Below are 19139 nucleotides of genomic sequence, written 5' to 3'. Positions count from 1 at the left end.
TCAGAAGCTACAGACAAACCGCATGGAATGAGAGGAGAGGTACATGGTGGCAGAAGTGTCTGTCCTACTGAAAGGTGTAAAACATCTAGAAACAAACAAGACATAGAAAAATGTTGGCTTTTTTAAGAGAATGTTTTTATTTCAAATTTGGAGATGCAAAGAAATGATGAAAATATAGGAAAAATTGAAATATAAAGATAATCATTGAGATAAATTTTCATAAATCTAAAGTCATTTTATTTAAATTTGAGGCTAAAATGCATTGTGCATAAGGTTTTCTTACTTGCCGAATTATACAGGTTTATGGACAAGGACTCAGATAAATTAAAACGGCTGAGGTTTAAGCAGATGTGCATATGAACAGATTTTTTTAAATCTATGAAAAGTGACTTTAGTATTATACCATTTCTAAGATAAAAAACAGGAGCAAAATAGTATACTTGGAGTATTTAGAGGCAAAATGTTCCCAAAAATAGTTTTTCAAAATGAGTAAAATAATCAATTCCTTTGGTGCACTGGGGTTTTTAGGCATAATTCCCTCATGCCCTCTTTTTTCACAAATGAAAGTCAGCAGAGCACCCCCTCGAGTTGTTCATGAGCACGTTCAGCAGGACAAGGACAGTCATAAGTAAAACAAAAGGCTGGCAATTTGTCTCAGACAATTTCCCACCTTCTCTTGGCCCTTCCCATTCACCCTAGGGACTAGTGCCCCTCCAACCAAGAAGGAAGGAAGCCTCTGCTCAGATTTAACTCACTAGGTTTTTCTCAAGAATAGCCTGGTGAATTATATCTTTGGTAAAACAAGTAACTACTTGCATTTACTAAGAACCTACTCACCAGACATTGTGCTAGCTACTTTACTGCCTGATCTCATCCACTCTAAACACAGTGTAGGTGTTGCTGCCATTTCACACATCTGAGATTACACACTCAGTAAGCAGCAGTGGAGGGCCCTCCCACATTTTAGCCTTGAAGATAACAGGCTGCACATACTCATTGCAGCGGCCGTCACTCCATGCTTGTCACGCAACTGTACACATGTGATGCATCCTAGTTTTTTTTTCTATGACCAGGCAACAGTGTAGCAAGATGTTGCTGGGGCCTGCTATGAAACTGTCCCCCCAGATGTTAGATTTGGGTGATGTTATCTGTAAGAGGCTGTTTTTGGAACTACTTAAGGAATTGTGCTGGAATTTAGCTGGATGTAGGCCCGGGTATGAGAGGCTTGCTAAGCCCCACTCAGGGTTTTCCACAGTCTCCCACTGAACAGACAGATTACTATAACCACCGATCTTGGTGTGCCTACTGGAGAGGCTAGATCAGCTATGCCTCCCAAATATTCTCAGGTCACAGCTCCTAGTTTGCTTCGCTGGGAGTATATTCATTGATCTTATCACATTAATTATAACTTTGATAAGTCTAGGGTTTGAGAAACTAATTTCATAGAAGAACTAGCCTTTCAATCGAAGGCATCTGATTCCAAGGACAGGATCCTTCACAGGTCCATGCTTCTTTCATGTATTAACATGGCCTCCCTGAATGCTCACTTTTCACATGGAGGTGAGGGAGATGTTTCAGAGCAAGAAGTGGATCTATCCAGTGTCCCCCAAGCAATTTGTGCTGGGAACTGCCTGTTCTATGGATGGACAATGCCAGACTGTCTTTGGATGTGCCCTTTCTGCTGGCATTCTTGCTGGTGATGTTCCACTTTCATCTGGTGGCCTCTCTTCCCAGGGCAAGGTCATGTGTTGCAAGTGAATTAGAAAACTTTGTGGTAGACAAAAATTTACCAATTATCAATTTCTGGGGAAACTGATAAAAAAGATAGCTAAGCTGGGATCTCTCAACTTTTAGTTCAATACCCACTTCCTCCAGCTTCCTTGTTATTTCAAAAAGTAGTAGTAGCAGTAGTAATAGCAATAATAATAATAATTAGTGGCTAGGGGCCACATCTTAGGAATAGAGCATTAGTAAGATTTTTAAAATCACAGATGTTTAATCCATTCATTATGGAAATAATTTTAAGGGATGTGTCCAAAGGCACCTAGCTAATCAGTGGCACAGGAAAGGTTGGGTGCTGGGGCCCACCCTCCCTAAGACACTAAGCACTTTCCTTCTTAGGCTGGTCTCTCAAACTTCCTTTGGTGGTCTGAGTGCTGGAGAACAAGAAAGAGGCTTTAATGGGATTTGACTTACACATGCATCTTAACTAAGAATCAAATTAAAATTGCTTGAAGCATGCACTTTAAAAAAGAAAAAGCACACTAAAGATTTATCATCAGTCACTGAGCCCACTGAAATATCTCGTTGCGGTTTAAATCTGGAAGGATAGTGTCCTCACTTGTTCAAAAATGAGCAAAATCACTGTCCTGCCAGAAAAGGACCAGCAAGGCCTGCTCCTGGAGCATGTGTTAGAAGACTTAGGCCCCCACAGCTTCAGTTACTGGGGAGGAAGCTGTCCACCCTGAGCCTTGGACACTAAAGGTGATGATGTTGTTCAGGGATGAGAGCTGATGACATCACTCCCTCCTGGATACAGCTGTTCTCACTTACACTTCTGCTTCCAGTAAATACCTCTTCATTCTCTCTAGTAACTAATCAAGAGGATAGTGATAGAAATCAGGGAAGACTGTGAAAAGAGCCTTGCCTCTACTTGACTGTGGGACCTTGGGCTAATCTTTCAACTTCTCTGGGGCCCTCAGTGAACTCTATCTCTCAGGACTATGGTGTCATACTAACAGTGGTCGTTAAACAGAGTTCAGTTGCTAAAGAAGACTCACAGGACCCAAGTGAGAATGCTTACAAATCTATAGTTTATTACAGAAAAAGAAGGCCGTATAGCAATAACATTAAAGTAAGGATATGTATCAGAGCTGAAGGCTACCTTGTAGCATTAGGACTAGAGAGGCCAGATGCCAGCTCCTGTTGTCTTTCTCTCTCGAAGAGCCATGACAAAATGCACTTCCTCAGACTAGGAATCATCAATGTATCCACAAATACCTTGGAACTAGCAACCCCAAAATAGAATCTCTGCTGGAAACTTACATTTTTCTGGTCATGTAGGTGCTATCTTGTTATATAACCAGCCTCTATAGCAGAGCCATTCCCAAACTCCCAGGACTCATGGTCACAAAGCAGCACTGTTAATCAGTATGCTTTGTGCCTTGACCAGAAATTAGTCCTGTACAGAAACTTTAGCAAAGCAACTAAGGCTAATTCCAGACCTAGTGGAATTCACTCTCATAGCAAAGGTACCATATAAGAAAATGTATTTGCTTAATAAAGTATAAGACATTACAGAATGTTGTTGTTTCAGTATATGTAACATCTTCTTATGTTCTTAGTTTCTTTATTATTATTTTTTATTTTAATTGTTGTTCAAGTACAGTTTTCTGTCCTTTATCCCCATATTTCTTATTATTTTAATTTATTTTTTATTTTGATTATATTTTTTTCCATTACCATTTAGTCCCCATCTATTCCCCTTCCCTCCCCTTTCTGCCACCCTCACCCCAGTGTTGTCCATGTCCATGAACATCTTTAATTTCTACAATAGATACCTTTCTGGATGGGATGTTCTCCCATGCCCTTTCAGCACCTGATGAATGCCAGGCAAGACTCATAGAAGATATCCCTTAGTGGGACACAGAAGAAAAGATGGTGACTCTACTGGTGACTCTACTAGTGACTCTGTAAATTACACCAGGTCATAATTAGCAAAAGGAAGATGTGTCAGTCTCAGAGTATCTGGTGTTAGCCTGAGAAGGGCTGGTTTCTTGCACACCTCTTTCAGCTCCACGGAGGTAGAGAAGAAGGTGGATTCCAATGATCAAATGCTTGAGCCAGAGGTGACAGGGGGACAACCAGACTGCTGTGGAGAAGGCAAAGGGATACAGAAGGAGAGTAGAGATGGCCTTCTGCTCTTGTGCTGAGTCAGCTCTGAACAGGAAAGTGATGTGACAGAAAAAGTAGAAACCTTTTGCAATGTTCTTTGGACCCCACATTAGGATTAATTCGTGACAGAAATACTTTCTGGAAATGGACTTCACTTTCCTGCCTTTTCAAATGATGAACAGGTTGTGCCTAGTCCTCAGGGAACATGAAACACTGAGCCTTGAGCTTCTTTTTCATTTCCCAGTGCTGCCCAGCTGAGGGCTAGGCACAGATGGCAGGATTGAGGGGTCTTCCTGGAGAGACCTGAGATAATCTCAGGCCAGTGGACAAAACTCAGGTCAGTGGACCTGGTACCTTTTTCATGTTCATGTGGCTCTTCCAGCTACCAGACTCCTTCTTTCATTAAACACTATGGCATCTTTAATTTCCATGAGAGTAATACAAGAGCTAGTTCCCTGGAGGCTTTCTCAAAATGTAGACAACCTCAGTGTACAGTGGATTTAAGTACACCAAGGGGGCTTTGCTAAGTCTTCTGTCTTCTAGGAATGACATGTGGTCCTTTGGTACTGATGGAGCCAGAAGTTTGTTCTTTCTCAACTCTTCCACCAGTCTAGTTGGGACTTTTGTCTAGTTCATGTTCTTGCAGGGCTTTTCTTTGTAAGCTGTTGTTGGAACGGGGCACTATTGCATCTCAGAGAGAAACTGTTTTATTTCCCTCATCTTAATCAGAAGTAGAAAGAAAAGAAGCTGATTTACATGACAATGTTAAACAGGAAGAATATCTAAATTTCTGCATTTGAGGGGTATCAGTAAATGTTAAAAGAAAAGGCAGACCCAAAAAGGGAAGATGATCAACAAAAACAACATTTATTGGATACCCTGTATGTATGTGGCACTTGGAGACCATAGAGCAATAAGAGATATGAAACTTGTTATTGCAGAACTAACATTCCAGTTGAGAAGACAGGACAGAAACATACCAGATGAACTATAGTATGATAACTCATGCTCCCTTTCATTGAGCACTTATTCTGTGTTACACACTGTACTAAACCTTTGGCATGAATTCCAAGTACAGGCAAGAGGAGCTCCAAGGTGCAGTAGAAAGAGTGCCTACCAAGAGCTAGGGCAATCTGGGAAGGCTCCATGGTGGGGCTTGAGTTGGGCCTTGGAGGATGCATAGGAGTTAGACCTAGTGAGAGGAAAGAAGATACTGGAGAATATTACTTCATTTGAGATTATTATAGTAATACCTGCTTCTAATACCCTGAAGGTAGGTACTGGTATGACTGTCCCCCTCTCCTAATCCTCTGCAACCTGAATGTTTGAGAGTGATGGTAGAGGTTTGGTCAGGTTCTGAGACTCACAGAAAAAGGTGAGAAACAGTTTGCATCACAGCAGACCTTCCCCCCAAAATAGACTTTAACCAGTAGGAGCAGAAGCATGGTACAGTGCATGGTCCTTTGGAGAGGAAGGGATCTGAATATGGGTTTTATTAGAAATTTCAAATATTTCTTGCACATCTTTATGATCAGTTCCTTTCACACACCTGATGATAAAATTCTAAATGATAGTGTTCAGTATAAAACAGTGGGTTCTTTCCAACCTCTCTCTCCCCTCGGTGACAATAAATGTCACCTCTTGACTCAAATGATTATAGTCCTAAAAGCCTATGTTTCTGGGAGAACCTCAAATGTTTACTTCAAGTGATATTCTGAGCTGCTCAAGGCCCAGCCTCATATTTACAGTTCCTCCTGCCCTCTGGGGAGTCTAAAAGCCTAAGATTAAAAAAAGTTGGATATTAGGAGATCCAGTTATTTACTTATCCTATTAGCTGGGCAAAGGGGAAAGTCAAATGGTCATTTCCATAGATCCTGAAAAAGCATTTGATTCAAAATTCCATTTTGATTTAGAAATAAATATCTTAAATAAAAATAAAATCTATATTTTTAACATATAAAATATTTCTTACCAAAAGCTAGTGTCATGCTTAATGGAGAATAAAGCAAGAATGCACATGCTTCTCATTGTTTAACAGCAATCTGAAAGTACAGACCCAGGAATTAGACAAGGAAAAGAAATGAGATAGAAAAATAGAAGAGAACAAGTACAAATGTTTATTATTGTCAAACCTGGAAAATGAATGAGAATCAACTGAAAAACACAAATAAGAAGATAATTTATTAATAGACTTCCATACATTGTAATATCAGTTAAAAGATACAAGGAAAGAAAAATTCCATTTACAAATTCAAGAAAAAGCAAAAGAAGGAATTAGAAATAAGCATAATCAGAATGTGCTAGATCTATATGAAGGAAATCTTAAAATACTCCTGAGGAAAACAAATAAAGACTTGAACAAGCAACTAGAACTCTGTTCTTGGGTAGGAAGACTCAATGTCACACATAATAAGGGCTAACATTTACCAAGGACTCACTATGTATCAGACACTCCTCTGTTTCACTAAAGTAACTCATCAAAGATGTAAATTATATCTAATCTATAAATTTAACATGATTGAATTCCATACATTATGTATATACTATCTATTCAAAAATAAGATTTAATTTAAAAAGTTCAGTTTCAATAATTCAAGCTGACAACATTAAAAAGATCATCCAAGATTCTTGAAGCTCTTGAATAAGGGAGAAGATGTGCAAGAAGAACTAGTCTGACTCTTTGGCTCTTCCACCAGAGGGCATTTTCTCTACCCAAGAGAAAATTTCTCTACCCAAGAGAAAATGCCCCACTATACCTCAGTTTTTCTACAGGATGATTTGCCAAGCTCAAGTTGCCCCCAAAAGTCTCCAGAGAAAAGCCAGAATCTGCACAAAGACTGACTCAACATACACACTGAAGGATTCAGAACAAGTCTTCCTAGAATGTGCCACTTTGACAATACAGACTATTTTGAGCTGAAGGCATTGAAGACCCAAAAAGATTCAGGAATACCTTTTTTAAAAAGAAAATCCTCCCCCTAAACTTTCTAAAATAATTTAGATAGAGGGCCCAGTCTAGAAAGAAAGCTATCACCAAAGATAACTACAAAGGATGTGAGCTAAGTGTGGTGGGCTAGGGGAGCTCAGCAGGGCCTGGAGACCAAAGTCCTTTCTGTGTCCCCTCAGTTGTGAGGCTCAGCTGACTGACTGCCTGTAGGTTTCATATTCTTATGGGGCCCCCATATATACATAATTAAATTTGCTTTTCTACTGTTAATCTGTCTTATGTCAATTTAATTAATAGACCAGCTAAAAGGACCTAGAAGAGTAAAGAAAAGTATTTCCTCTCCTATAGCACTAAGCCCTACTGTGAGAATTATTTTCCCAACTTTGGATCTTGGAAGGACTTCCAGCTCAGGCCAGTTGACACCAGAGGGAAAGTGAAGCCTGTACAAACGTGGCTCCTTTAGGTACCCCTGTTCTCTGGGTTACGCCTCCCCCAGCCTCCCAGGGCTCCCTGTTGCTACATCATCTCACTCATCAGGACAGATAAGCCCCCAGTTAATCGAGGTTTCCCAGAGCCAATTTCCTCTTTCAGGACTTTATCAAACAATGTCATGCAAACTAACTCCAGCAAACAAGGTGGCAAAATCGAGTTCCTACCTGACATGGCACTCAGGAGAATCAGAAGAAGGACTGCTTCCTGCATAGTTCAACTCTGGGCACACTTCCAGCAAATTATCCAGGAGCTGAATCCCACCTTATACCCAAAGTGTATTCCAGATGCCACTCATCTTCTCCTGGTTTTGTTGCTATTCAAGAAATCAAACAGAGGCTTGGTGGTAACTAAGGGAGACTCTAAACACCACAGGATTGTTTGTTCTTTGATTACTTGCTTCTGTGGCTGCAGGGTACCCAAGAGGCCAGCCAAGCAACCCTGGTTTGCTCAGGGACCATCTTAAAATTTCACACCTACTGTGTGGACAAAGAGCCCCAAAGAGAAATCAAAGAGTAAAGAAAAAGCAGAGACACTAAGATGATAGCAAAAGTTGGACGTGAGCACAGTCACCCATGATGATCTCAATAAGCCAGGCATTTTGCCTTTCTCCGAAGCAGGGGTGGGGAAATGGGAATTTTCTGCTGACTGAATTGATTAGTTGGACTCAGAGTTGGGACTAGATGCCTTCTCAAGGCAGCCTTGACTCCTCCATCACACTGCTGCTGCCACTCTATCCCTCAGAGGAGTCTGTGGAGGAAGATTATTGGAGTAGTGAGCTTCTGCTCAGTGGGGAGTGATGTGGCACATCCCTCAGGGCAGGTGCTGCCCTATCCAATGTTTTCCTGTCCTGTGCAGCCCTATGCCAGGCTCCAGGCCTGTCGAGTGAAACACAGCTAAGCTGGAGTCCAGACTCCACTGGGAGAGGAACGATGGCAGCTAAGAGGGAGGATGGCTGTGGAGCAGCCTGTCCCCTTGCTGCTGCGCAGTGAGAATAGTAGTAGATACAGTGGAAGGAAGTTGGACTTGGACACTCTCTCCTGCTCCTTTCACTCAAGAACTGCTTGCTGGGGGAGGGGAGCCCAGCAGCTCAGGCCAGTGACAGGAGGAGAGTAGGGAGCATTGAGCCAGATCCTTCACATCAGGGCATGAGCAGCAGGAGTCCCTATAGGAGCTCTGAAGACCACGTGCACCTCAAAGAGAACCAGCATTTGGTCACTGCTGTCCAGTTAGTCAGGGCAAGCCAGGGAGCTGCCACAGTCAGTGGAGAGAGACAGCAATGGGTGCCAGCTAAGAGAGATGCTTATCACTTCTCTCCCTCTTCATCCTTCCACCCCAAGGCAAAGAGGGAAGAGGTCTCTTGCAGTTAGACCACACCACTTGCCCAGGGTCCAAAATCTCTGTCCCAGCTCCCCCTGCCACAACAGCCTGAGAGCAGGGGGATGGCAGGAAATGAGATTTAAGTCAAGTTTCAGATAGAAGCCTTAAAAACTGTGGTGGACCATGAATAACCAAAAGTGACCAGGAAGCAAGATATTAAGGGAGAATTAACAGAGGTGGGTTGAGAACAATGACTGAAAAAAAGTTTCAGTGCTGGCTGGTTGTGCTCAGTGGACTGAGTGCCAGCCTGCGAACCAAAGGTGGCCAGTTTGATTCCCAGTTGGGGCACATGCCTATGTTGTGGGCTAGGCCCCCAGTAGGAAGTGCATGAGAGGCAACCATACATTGATGTTTCTCTCCCTCTCTCCTTCTCTTCCCTTCTCTCTAAAAATAAGTGAATAAATAAATCTTTTTTTAAAAAGTTTCAGTCTATATGCCATCAAATTGAGACTACTAAATAAGCTAGTCATAGCACCTTCTGGGCACAGGGAAATTAAGGCTCAGAAAGTATGAATGACAGCCCCAGGTCAAGCCACTAGTCAGTGGCCACCTAGGACTTCGTGTTCCCTGCTTTCCATATGGAGGGCAACAAGGTTTTCTTCCTTCCTTGTCCATCACATCCAAACCTTAGCAGCAGCTCCTTGTAGTCTCTGCAGTACCTCCTGCAGCCCCTTTGTCCAGTCTTGCTGACACCACGGTAAGGCCCCACCCGGCCTCTGGCCTGGACTGTCTCAGTAACATCTGATGCATCCTACAGGAAATTGTCAGGCTAATTTCCCAAAAGTACATTTTTTAAATCATTACCTGTGAATCTGTTTACTGATTGATTGTTAGACAGAGAGAAAGAAACATCGATGTGAGAGAGAAACATTGATCGGCTGCCTCCTGGAGGCACCCTGACCTGGAGTTGAATCACAAGCTAGTATATGCTCTGACCGGGATCAAACCCACAACCTTTTGGTGTACGGGACCACACTCCAACCAACTTAGCCACCCAGCCAGGGCCCAAGCATACAATTTTGATCACTGTCTTGCCTGCTTAAAATAACAAGCAACCTTTACCTTAGGAAAAGCTGATTTCTCCTGCCAGAAGCAGGAAGTATGATTCAGAACGACCGTCTGTAGGTTTCTGTGTGAGGTAGGTTAGGTGGCAAAAAGCACAGGTTTTGCTATGTGACCTTAGGCAAATTATCTAACCTTTCAGAATCTCAGTTGTGCTTCTATAAATCAGGCAGAATAATACCTGCCACGGAGTATTATTGAGAGCAGTACATGAGATAATGAAGTGAAAGAAGCTGGCCCATAGTATGGGCTATAGTGATACTGTTTTTTTCCCTAATAGAACATCTATAGGACTGTGGTAAAGGCTGAAACATAGGAGGTACTTAATAAATACGGGCTGAAAATGAAGATGAATAACCAGTTGCCAAGTTACCAATTTCTCACCTTTCAGTTTTTCCTGTCATCTTAGTTACTGTAAATAATCCATTTCATTATTCATAATTAAAGCTGAAGTGATGGTTCAGATGAAGGTATAGAAACCATCAGAATAATTAAAACTTTGAATTAAAGAAACTCACATCTGTTTAATTTTCAGCCTGACTACACAGCATTCTTCGTGTTGCCCTGTGTTCACCAAGTCAGGATGGTCTTCCCTTCCTTTCCTCCCCTGGTCCAAGGATCAAAAGGACCACAGTCCAGAATTTGTTGTGGGATCTTCTCCGTAATTACAGCTTCTGTGTGCAGCCCTGAGGTTGTTTCTGCCATTATGATGTGCTATTGTGCACTGGTCAGCTCCCATCTCCTTCTGAAAGCATGTGATCCCAGCACCAAGGACCCGCTGAGCCTGAGCCACACAGAGGCTGAATGCGACCCTGAAGACCCTTGCCCTCTTGTTTCTGGCTTCTGGCATCCTGCATCCTCCTGCTTCTACCAGGGTCCTACCTGGGTGAAAAGAAAAGAGGGGCACAAAGGCAGAGCTGGAACCTTTGGGGCAGACACCCCTCCAGCTTTACATGAAAGAACTGGGAAGCCTTCTGCCACATCACATCTGGCCCAGCAGTGGTTCAAGCCCTTAAAGTATTTAAAGGGACTTTCTTGAATTCTTGCTTTTGCAAGTGTCTAAATGAAAGGAGTTGTATTCCAAACATTCATTGACTTAGAACTTGGAGCACACTTCCTATGGATAGATTGTTCACAGCCTACAAACCCTTACATAATCTATAAAGTACCTGAAATATTATAGGTGAAAATTAGAAGTGCTGCTGTGAATTAAATTAAGCTTCCTTAGCAGTTCTGTGAGCACTGAGGGGCTGGCCAGTGAGCCTGGTCACCTTTATATCTGTGGGGACACCTTTATATCTTTGTCCATGGTTCCCATTAGTGCAGTGCTGGAACAATGTTCTTCAGGGACCCAAACCCTAGGATACAGCACCTAGACTCCACCATTCAAGCATTCCCGCACCACAGCCCCCCTTAGGAAGAGAACACGCTGGGTCAGGCCCACATTCCCCACTATGGTAGGAAACTTGCGAAGGAATGGAGATACGCCCCCTCCCGTGTCTTTCTTGTGGGCCACCGTGCTGGCACCTGACTCCCACAGTTCTCTCACACCTTATTGTCAGCAAGCTTTTCCAGGCCAGTGGAGCCCTTACACTTCTTTGTTTCCCAAATGCTTCATGTGTAACACCATGCCAGATGCATAGCCAGTGCTCAAAAAATATATTAATAGATTTACTGTATATTCCCTTGCCCTGTGCCATTCTCTCCCTTGCCCCCAACACCCATCCAAGGAGAATTCCTTGGCTCTTATGGGGAAGGAAATAGAGTTCCACAGACCTCCTCAGTTCCAGAACCCCAGGAAGACTCACTGCCTGACTCTCCCTGAGGATCATGGGAGGGTCTGCTTGGAAGCCAAGCCCTGTAGTGCCCTCTACCCTTCTCAGTTCCCAGCACTAAAACCTGTGTCCTAAAAGACAGATTTATAAGAGAAAAACAAATAGGAGTTTATTAATATGTATGCCTCATATAAACATGGGAGAGACCCAGAGAAAAATTAGTAACCCTGAAGTTGCTTAGAATTCAGGCTTAAATACCAACTTAATAGGGAAAGAGGTAGGGCTTTGTAAATGATCTAAGGAAAGGGTAAATGACCTAAGGAAAGGGTAAATGACATTTATAAAAGAGAATGGGCCCTTAGCAGAATAGATGGAGGTATGATGGTTTGTGACAATGTTTGTCTGGATGTGGTGTCCACTACTAATCTCCTTTCCTATCGTAAGAGTGAGTATCCTCTGGTTGAGGAAATTCTCAGGCAGAGAAGTTCTTTTTGAGGATCTGTTTTTAGGCGAGGAAGAAATTCAGAGAAAGCCTTTCCTTGCATTTGCTATTTTTCAAGTGCCCTGAGTTCAAAATTATCTTTATACCAAAGTGGCATATCCTGGAGTGGCATGTCTTAAACTACAGTAATATTTTGGGGTGACATATTCTGCTACCCTACAGCTGTTAGGACCCACTAATAGGACCCATTTCCTGGCTTTAGGGCTAGAGAAGTGTATACACAGAACTTTCCTGGGCCTTAGTCCCATCTGACTCCTAAGATGATGGTTGGCGTGGGCCCAAGCCCAGTTAACACCTCCAGTAAACTGATCATTCTTATCAGATGATTCTGATCAGATCATTCTTATTTAATTTTTTTTCTTTTGTTGATTCTAGAGAGAGGGGACAGGAGGGAAAGAGAGATGGAGAGAAACACTGATGTGAGAGTGAAACATCAATTGGTTACTTCTTGCACACATCCAGACTGGGGACTAAACACACAACCAGGTATGTGCCCTGACCAGAATTTGAACCAGTGACCTTTTGGTTTGTAAGATGACGCCCAACCAACTGGGCCACATGTACCAGGCCAAATCATTCTTATTTTTAATAAAAGTTTTATTGAGATATAATACACATATCTTACAATGCACCTGCTTAAAGAGTACAGTTCAGTGGGGTTTTTTAAGTATATTCACAGAGTTGTACAACCATTGTCATAATCAATTTTAGGACATTTTCATCACACCACACCTCTTAGGAGTCACTCCCCGTTTTCCTTCAACTCCCTCCCACACCTCCTGGCAAACACTAAACTATTTTTTATCTCTATATGTTTCCCTATATTGGATATTTCATATAAATTGAATCATACAATATGTGATTGAATTCTTTCACTTAGCATAATGTTTTCAAGGTTCAACCACATTGTAGCACATATCGGTACTTCATTTAATTTTATTGCTGAATAATGTTATTCCTTTGCATGGATATCCCACATTTAATTTGTCCATTCATCACTAATAGACATATGAGTTTTATCTATTCTTTGGCTATTATGAATAATGCTGCTATGAACATTCCTATACCAGTTTTTGCATGGACAGATGTTTTTATTTCTTTTGGATAAATACTTAGGAGTATAATTGCTGGGTCATATGGAAACTCTTCCAGAGCATTTTTAGGAGGGTTGTTTTCATATATTTACTGGAGACACCAGGGGAGAGGGTCTCCTCACTGTCAACAGAAGGGCTCACAGTTTCTTTAGCTACTCCAAGCATGGGCATTGGAAACCCTAAGGCAACTGGCATGTGGGCACATTCCCATCAGCAGAGGGCACTGGATAGCTGTAGGGTGTGGCCTGGTTGATCACGATGTAGTGATTGGTGTAGGGGTTGAATGGGTGCAGAATTATACTGAGGCCCTTGATAATGCAAGACACGACCAGCACTGGCTCACTGGCCCAGACATTTCTTGAGGAAGGCAAGGAATCTTGCCGCCATCTTGGTTTTGGTGGCAGCAGCTACTAAACCATTCTTGTGGGCAAATATTTAACTTTGATTTGAAGCCGGCTCCTTCCCTAGTGTCCTTTGTTGGCCTTCTTAAAGGCCCTTCCCCAAGCTGTAGGCCTCCTCCTACTTTACCTCTTCACCACCTTGTTCAAACATCTTCACTGCAGCTGCTCATTTCCCCCTTCTCCCTGCAGGGAGCATTCATGTATTCACTTAACAAACACTGAATATCTACTGTGTGCCAAGCCCTGTTGTGCATGCTAAGGTATATCACAGAATAAAACAGAAAAAAATCCCTGCTCACAAGGAACTGACACTCTAGAAGCACCATTCCTTCCATCCCTTCCATCAGCCATGCCTCCTGTAGAAGTCTCCTATGTGTGTCAGGCACTTTGTTGGGCACTAGGACTGTAAGGTCTAATATGGTATTCTCCCATCAAGGAGTTCAAACTTAATCCAGAGACAAAATGGAAAGCCCACCATTACAATCAGGTGGGCCAAGTGCTCTGATTGAGGCACACATGGGGCTGTCGAAGCATGGCAGAGTTGGGGAATAGATTCAAATTCAAACTGGGAGTAGGGCTGCTGGAGAGGTTTCCAAGGGCAGGAGTGCAATGGAGAAATGAGGGGTAAAGGTCTTCCAGGAAAAGGGACTAAACCGTGTAGATCTATGAAAAAGCATGGCTCACCCCATGGTATTCTACTAGCTGATATCCCATAATCAATTTTTAAGAAGAAAAAAACCCTATTTTTTGGAGAGGTAATATATGCACACAATACAAAATTCCAAGTGTTCAAGAAAGTAATCAATGAAAAGTAATACTTCCTGCTCACTCTTGTTCTCCAAAAGCTATTTCCCTCCTCAGAGAAAATCATTACTTTTTAAACATTTTATTTATTTATTTTTAGAGAGGGGAAGGGAAGGACAAAGAGAGGGAGAGAAGCATTGATTGGTTGCCTCTTGTACACACTCCCAACTTGGGACTGAACCCTTAACCCAGGCATATACCCTGACCAGCAATCAAACCGGCAACCTTTAGCTTTGTGGGACAATGCCAAACTGAGCTGCACCAGTCAGGGTGAGGCAGTCATTATTGTCAGAGTCTTATGATTTTTATAGAGATAAATCAGTACATATACAAACATATAACCATCTCCACAGTCTTTGCTTTAGTGCAAATGGAAGCATATTATCTACTCTGTACTTTACCTAGCTTTTCTTGTCTTAATATATTTTACAAATTCTACCATATCAGTGCATGTAGAGTAACCTCATTCTTATTCATAACTGCATAGCAGTTCCTTGTATGGATGAGCCATGTATTATTTACCTAGTCCCCTCATTTAAAAAAAATATATTTTATTGATTATGCTATTACAGTTGTCCCATTACCCCCCTTCATTCCCTTCTACCCTGCCCACCCTCTCCCACCCACATTCTCCCCTTTAGTTCACGTCCATGTGTCATAAGTTCTATAGCTTCTACATTTCCCATACTATTCTTGCCCTCCCCCTGTCTATTGTCTACCTACCATCTATGATATTTATTCTCTGTACCTTTTCCCTGTCTCCTCTTCCCACTCCCCTGTTGCTAACCCTCCATGTGATGTCCATTTCTGTGATTCTGTTCCTATTCTAGTTGTTTGCTTAGTTTGCTTTTGTTTTTATTTTAGGTGCCATTGTTTTCTTAATAGCCCTTTCTATAAGTTCATTATTGGCATATAAAAATGCAACTGATTTCTGGATATTAATTTTGTATTCTGCTACTTTGCATAATTTATTTATCAGTTCTAGTAGTTTCTTGGTGGAATCTCTGGGGTTCTCTATGTACAGTATCATATCATTTGCAAATAATAACAATTTTCATCTTCTTTTCTGATTTGGATGCCTTTTATTTCTTCTTCTTGTCTGATTGCTATAGCTAAATCTTCCAGTACTATGTTGCATAAGAGAGGTAAAAGTGGATATCCCTGTGTTGTTCCTAATCTTAATGGGGAATGGTTGTAGTTTTTGCCTGTTGAGTATTATGCTGACAGTGCATTTGTCATATATGGCTTTTATTATGTTTTGGTATGTTCCCTCTAATCCCACTTTGCTGAGAGTCTTGATCATAAATGGGTGCTGGATATTACCAAATGCTTTTCCTGCATCTATTGATATGATCAAGTGGCTTTTATCCTTCATTTCTTTAATGTAGTGAATCACAGTCATTGATTTGTGAATGTTGTACCAAACTTGCATTCCCAGAATAAGTCCCACTTGATCGTGGTGTATGATCTTTTTGATGCACTGCTTTATTTGGTTTGCTAATATTTTGTTAAGTATTTTAGTACCTATGTTCATCAGGATGTTGACCTATAATTTTCTTTTTTTGTAGTGGTTTTATCTGGGTTTGGAATTAGGATAATGCTGGCCTCATAAAATGAGTTTGGGAGCCTTCCCACCTCTTGAATTTCATGAAATAGTTTGAGAAGAAGATGTGTTAGTTCTTCCCAGAATGTTTGGTAAAATCCTCTGTGAAGTCATCTGGTCCAGGGCTTTTGTTTGTTGGGAGTTTTTTGGTTACTGCTTCAATTTCACTAGGTGTAATCTGCCTATCTGATTATTCCTGACTTATTTTTGGATGATTTTATATTTCTGGGAATTTATCCATTTCATTCAGGTTGTACAGTTTGTTGCCATATAGTTGTTCATAATATTTTCTTACAATCTTTTGTATTTCTTTGGTGTCCGTTGTTATTTCTCATTCATTTCTGATTTTATTTATTTGGGGCCTCTTTTTTTTCTTGATGAGTCTGGTTGAAGTTTTGTTAATCTTCTTTATATTTTCAAAGAACAAGCTCTGGGATTTATTGATCTTTTCTATGTTTTTTAGAGTCTATTTTATTTTTCTGTTCTGATCTTTATTCTTCCCTTCCTTCTACTCACTTTGGACTTTGTTTGCTGTTCTTTTTCAAGTTCCTTTAAGGGTGAAGTTTGATTGTTTATTTGAACTTTTTCCTAGTTTTTTGTTTTTGTTTTTGTTTTAGATAGGCCTGTGTTCCTTTAGATAGGAAATGCTATGAATTTCCTTCCTAGAATTGCTTTCCCTGTGTCCCACAGACTTTGGATTGTTGTGTTCTGTTCTCATTTTCATTTGTTTCAAGATATCTTTTGATTTCTTCCTTGATCTTGTTGTTCACCCATTCATTGTTTAAGAACTTGTTATTTAGCTTCCATGTCTTTGCATGTTTTCCAGTGTTCTTGTGATTGACTTCTAGTTTCATAGCACTATGGTCAGAGAAGATGATTGATATGATTTCAATCTTTTATATATATATATATATATATATTTATTTATTTATTTATTTATTAAAATTTTATTTATTTATTTTTAGAGAGGGGAAAGGAGGGAGAAAGAGAAGGAAACATCAATGTGTGGTTGCCTCTTATGCACCCCTTACTGGGGGTCTTGCCCAAAACACAGGCATATGCCCTGACTGGGAATCAGGACTCTTGTTTGTAGGCTGGCATTCAATCCACTGAGCCACACCAGCCAGGGCTGGACTTATATTTTTTAAGGCAAGTGCAAGATATGCTATCATGAGACTCAGAAATGGTATTCATGGAGGTAAATATTTAAAAACTTAATCCATTGTTGACTTAACTTTATAATGAGCTAGCATTAATTTCCTCCTTTTCCTATTTATTTTATTTTTTAAATATATTTTATTGATTATGCTATTACAGTTGTCCCATTTCGTCCTCTTCACTCCCCTCCACTCTGCACACCTCCTCCTACCCACATTGCCTCCCTTTAGTTCATGTCCATGTGTCAAACATATAAACTCTTTGGCTTCTACTTTTCTCACACTATTCTTACCCTCTCCCTGTCTATTTTCTACCTACCATCTATGCTACTTATTCTCTGTACCTTTTCCCCCTCTCTCCCCCTCCCACTCCCCTGTTGATAACCTTCCATGTGATCTCCATTTCTGTGGTTCTATGATTTCAATCTTCTTGAACTTATTAAGACTTGTTTTGTGCCCTAACATGTGGTCTATTATAAAAAATGTTCCATGTACACTTGAAAAGTATGTATATTCTGCTGCTATGGGATGAAATACTCTAAAGATATCAATTAAGTTCATTCGATCTAGTGTGTCATTTAAGGCTGCTGTCTCCTTGTTGATTTTCTGCCCAGATCTATCCATTGAAGTCAATGGGGTGTTAAAAATCTATGACTGTATTTCTTTCAATCTCTCCCTTAGTGTCCATCAAAATTTGCTTCACATATTTAGGTGCTCCTATGTTGGGAGTGTAAATGTTTATTGGGGTTATATCCTCTTGTTGAATTGTTCCCTTTATCATTATGTAGTGTCCTTCTTTGTCTCTTACCATACCTTGGTTTTAAAGTCTATTTTGTTGGATATAACTTATAAGAACTGCTACTCCAGCTTTTTTACCTTTCCATTTGCATGAAATATATTTTTCCATCCCTTTACTTTTAGCCTATATATGTCTTTCAATCTGAGATGGGTCTTTTAGAAACACAGGTTTTCCTATCATTCGGTTACCCTATGTCTCTTGGTTGGAGCATTTAAGTCCTTTATGTTTAAGGTGATTATTGATAGATATGTATTTAGTGTCATTTTATTGTTAAACTATTTTCCTGTATTACTATTATTATCATCATCATTAGTATTATTCTCCTTCTTCCTCTTCTTCTAGCAAGCCCTTTAACATGTATTGCAGTACTAGTTTGGTGGTAACAAACTCCTTTAGCTTTTTGTTGTCTGGGATGTTCCTTATTTCTCCTTCAATTTTAAATGATAACCTTGCTGTGTAAAGTAGCCTTGGTTGTAAGTCCTTGCTTTTCATCATCTTGAATACTTCATGTTACTCTTTCTGGCCTGATATTTTTCTGTTGAGAAGTCATATATGAGTCTAATTTGTGCTCCTTTGTATGTAACTACCTGCTTTTTTCTTGCAGCTTTTAAGATTCTCTCCTTGTCTTTAAGCCTTGTCATTTTAATTATGATGTGTCTCAGTGTAGGCCTTTTTGAGTCCAACTTTTTTTGGATCCTCTGAGATTCCTGGACTCATGTGTCTTTTTTCTTCACCAGATTAGGGAAGTTTTCAGTCATTATTTTTTCAGGTAGGTTCTCAATCCCTTGCTCACTCTCTTCTCCTTCTGGTATTCACCTGATACAGATGTTGTTATGCTACATGTTATCTAAAGTGTTGTTTAAGCCCTACTCATTTTTTAAAATAAATTCTTTTTTTCTTTTTGCTGTTCTGCCTGCATACTTTTTCTGCTTGTCTTCTAGTAACTAATTCAGTCCTCTGCTTCGTCTAACCTACTGTTTATTCCTTCCAGTGTATTATTTATTTCAGATATTGCATTCTTTATCTCTGACTGGTCCTTTTTTATGTCTTTTTTATGTATTTTTCATGCTGTTGAGTACCCTTATAATGATTACTGCACAAACTTATATTGCCAGTTACCCAGGCAAGGGACCTATCCTTCTCCATCCAGATGTGAGGATCCAGAAAGTACCAGTTCCTCTAATTTTTCCTCATCTGGAAAAGCTAACTGTTTTGTCCAATCAAGAGGTGGC

General features: G+C 40.7%; 1 protein-coding gene across 1 annotated transcript in view; it reads right to left on the bottom strand.

Moving 5' to 3' along the window:
- CDHR3 (cadherin related family member 3) overlaps positions 1 to 7543 on the bottom strand; it is a 77395-nt gene extending 69852 nt beyond the window's left edge. Inside the window, 1 exon segment of the mRNA XM_045828542.1 lies at positions 7498 to 7543. Within this exon segment, the coding sequence (XP_045684498.1) occupies positions 7498 to 7543 (46 nt within the window).
- Positions 7544 to 19139: the final 11596 nt, after the last annotated feature.

This window comes from Phyllostomus hastatus, unplaced genomic scaffold (genome assembly GCF_019186645.2).
Source record: "Phyllostomus hastatus isolate PE091 unplaced genomic scaffold, TTU_PhHast_1.1 phas_scaffold_78, whole genome shotgun sequence".
NCBI lineage: Eukaryota > Metazoa > Chordata > Mammalia > Chiroptera > Phyllostomidae > Phyllostomus > Phyllostomus hastatus.
Note: the sequence above shows the minus strand (reverse complement) of the source record. Positions and strands in the feature narration are given on the sequence as shown.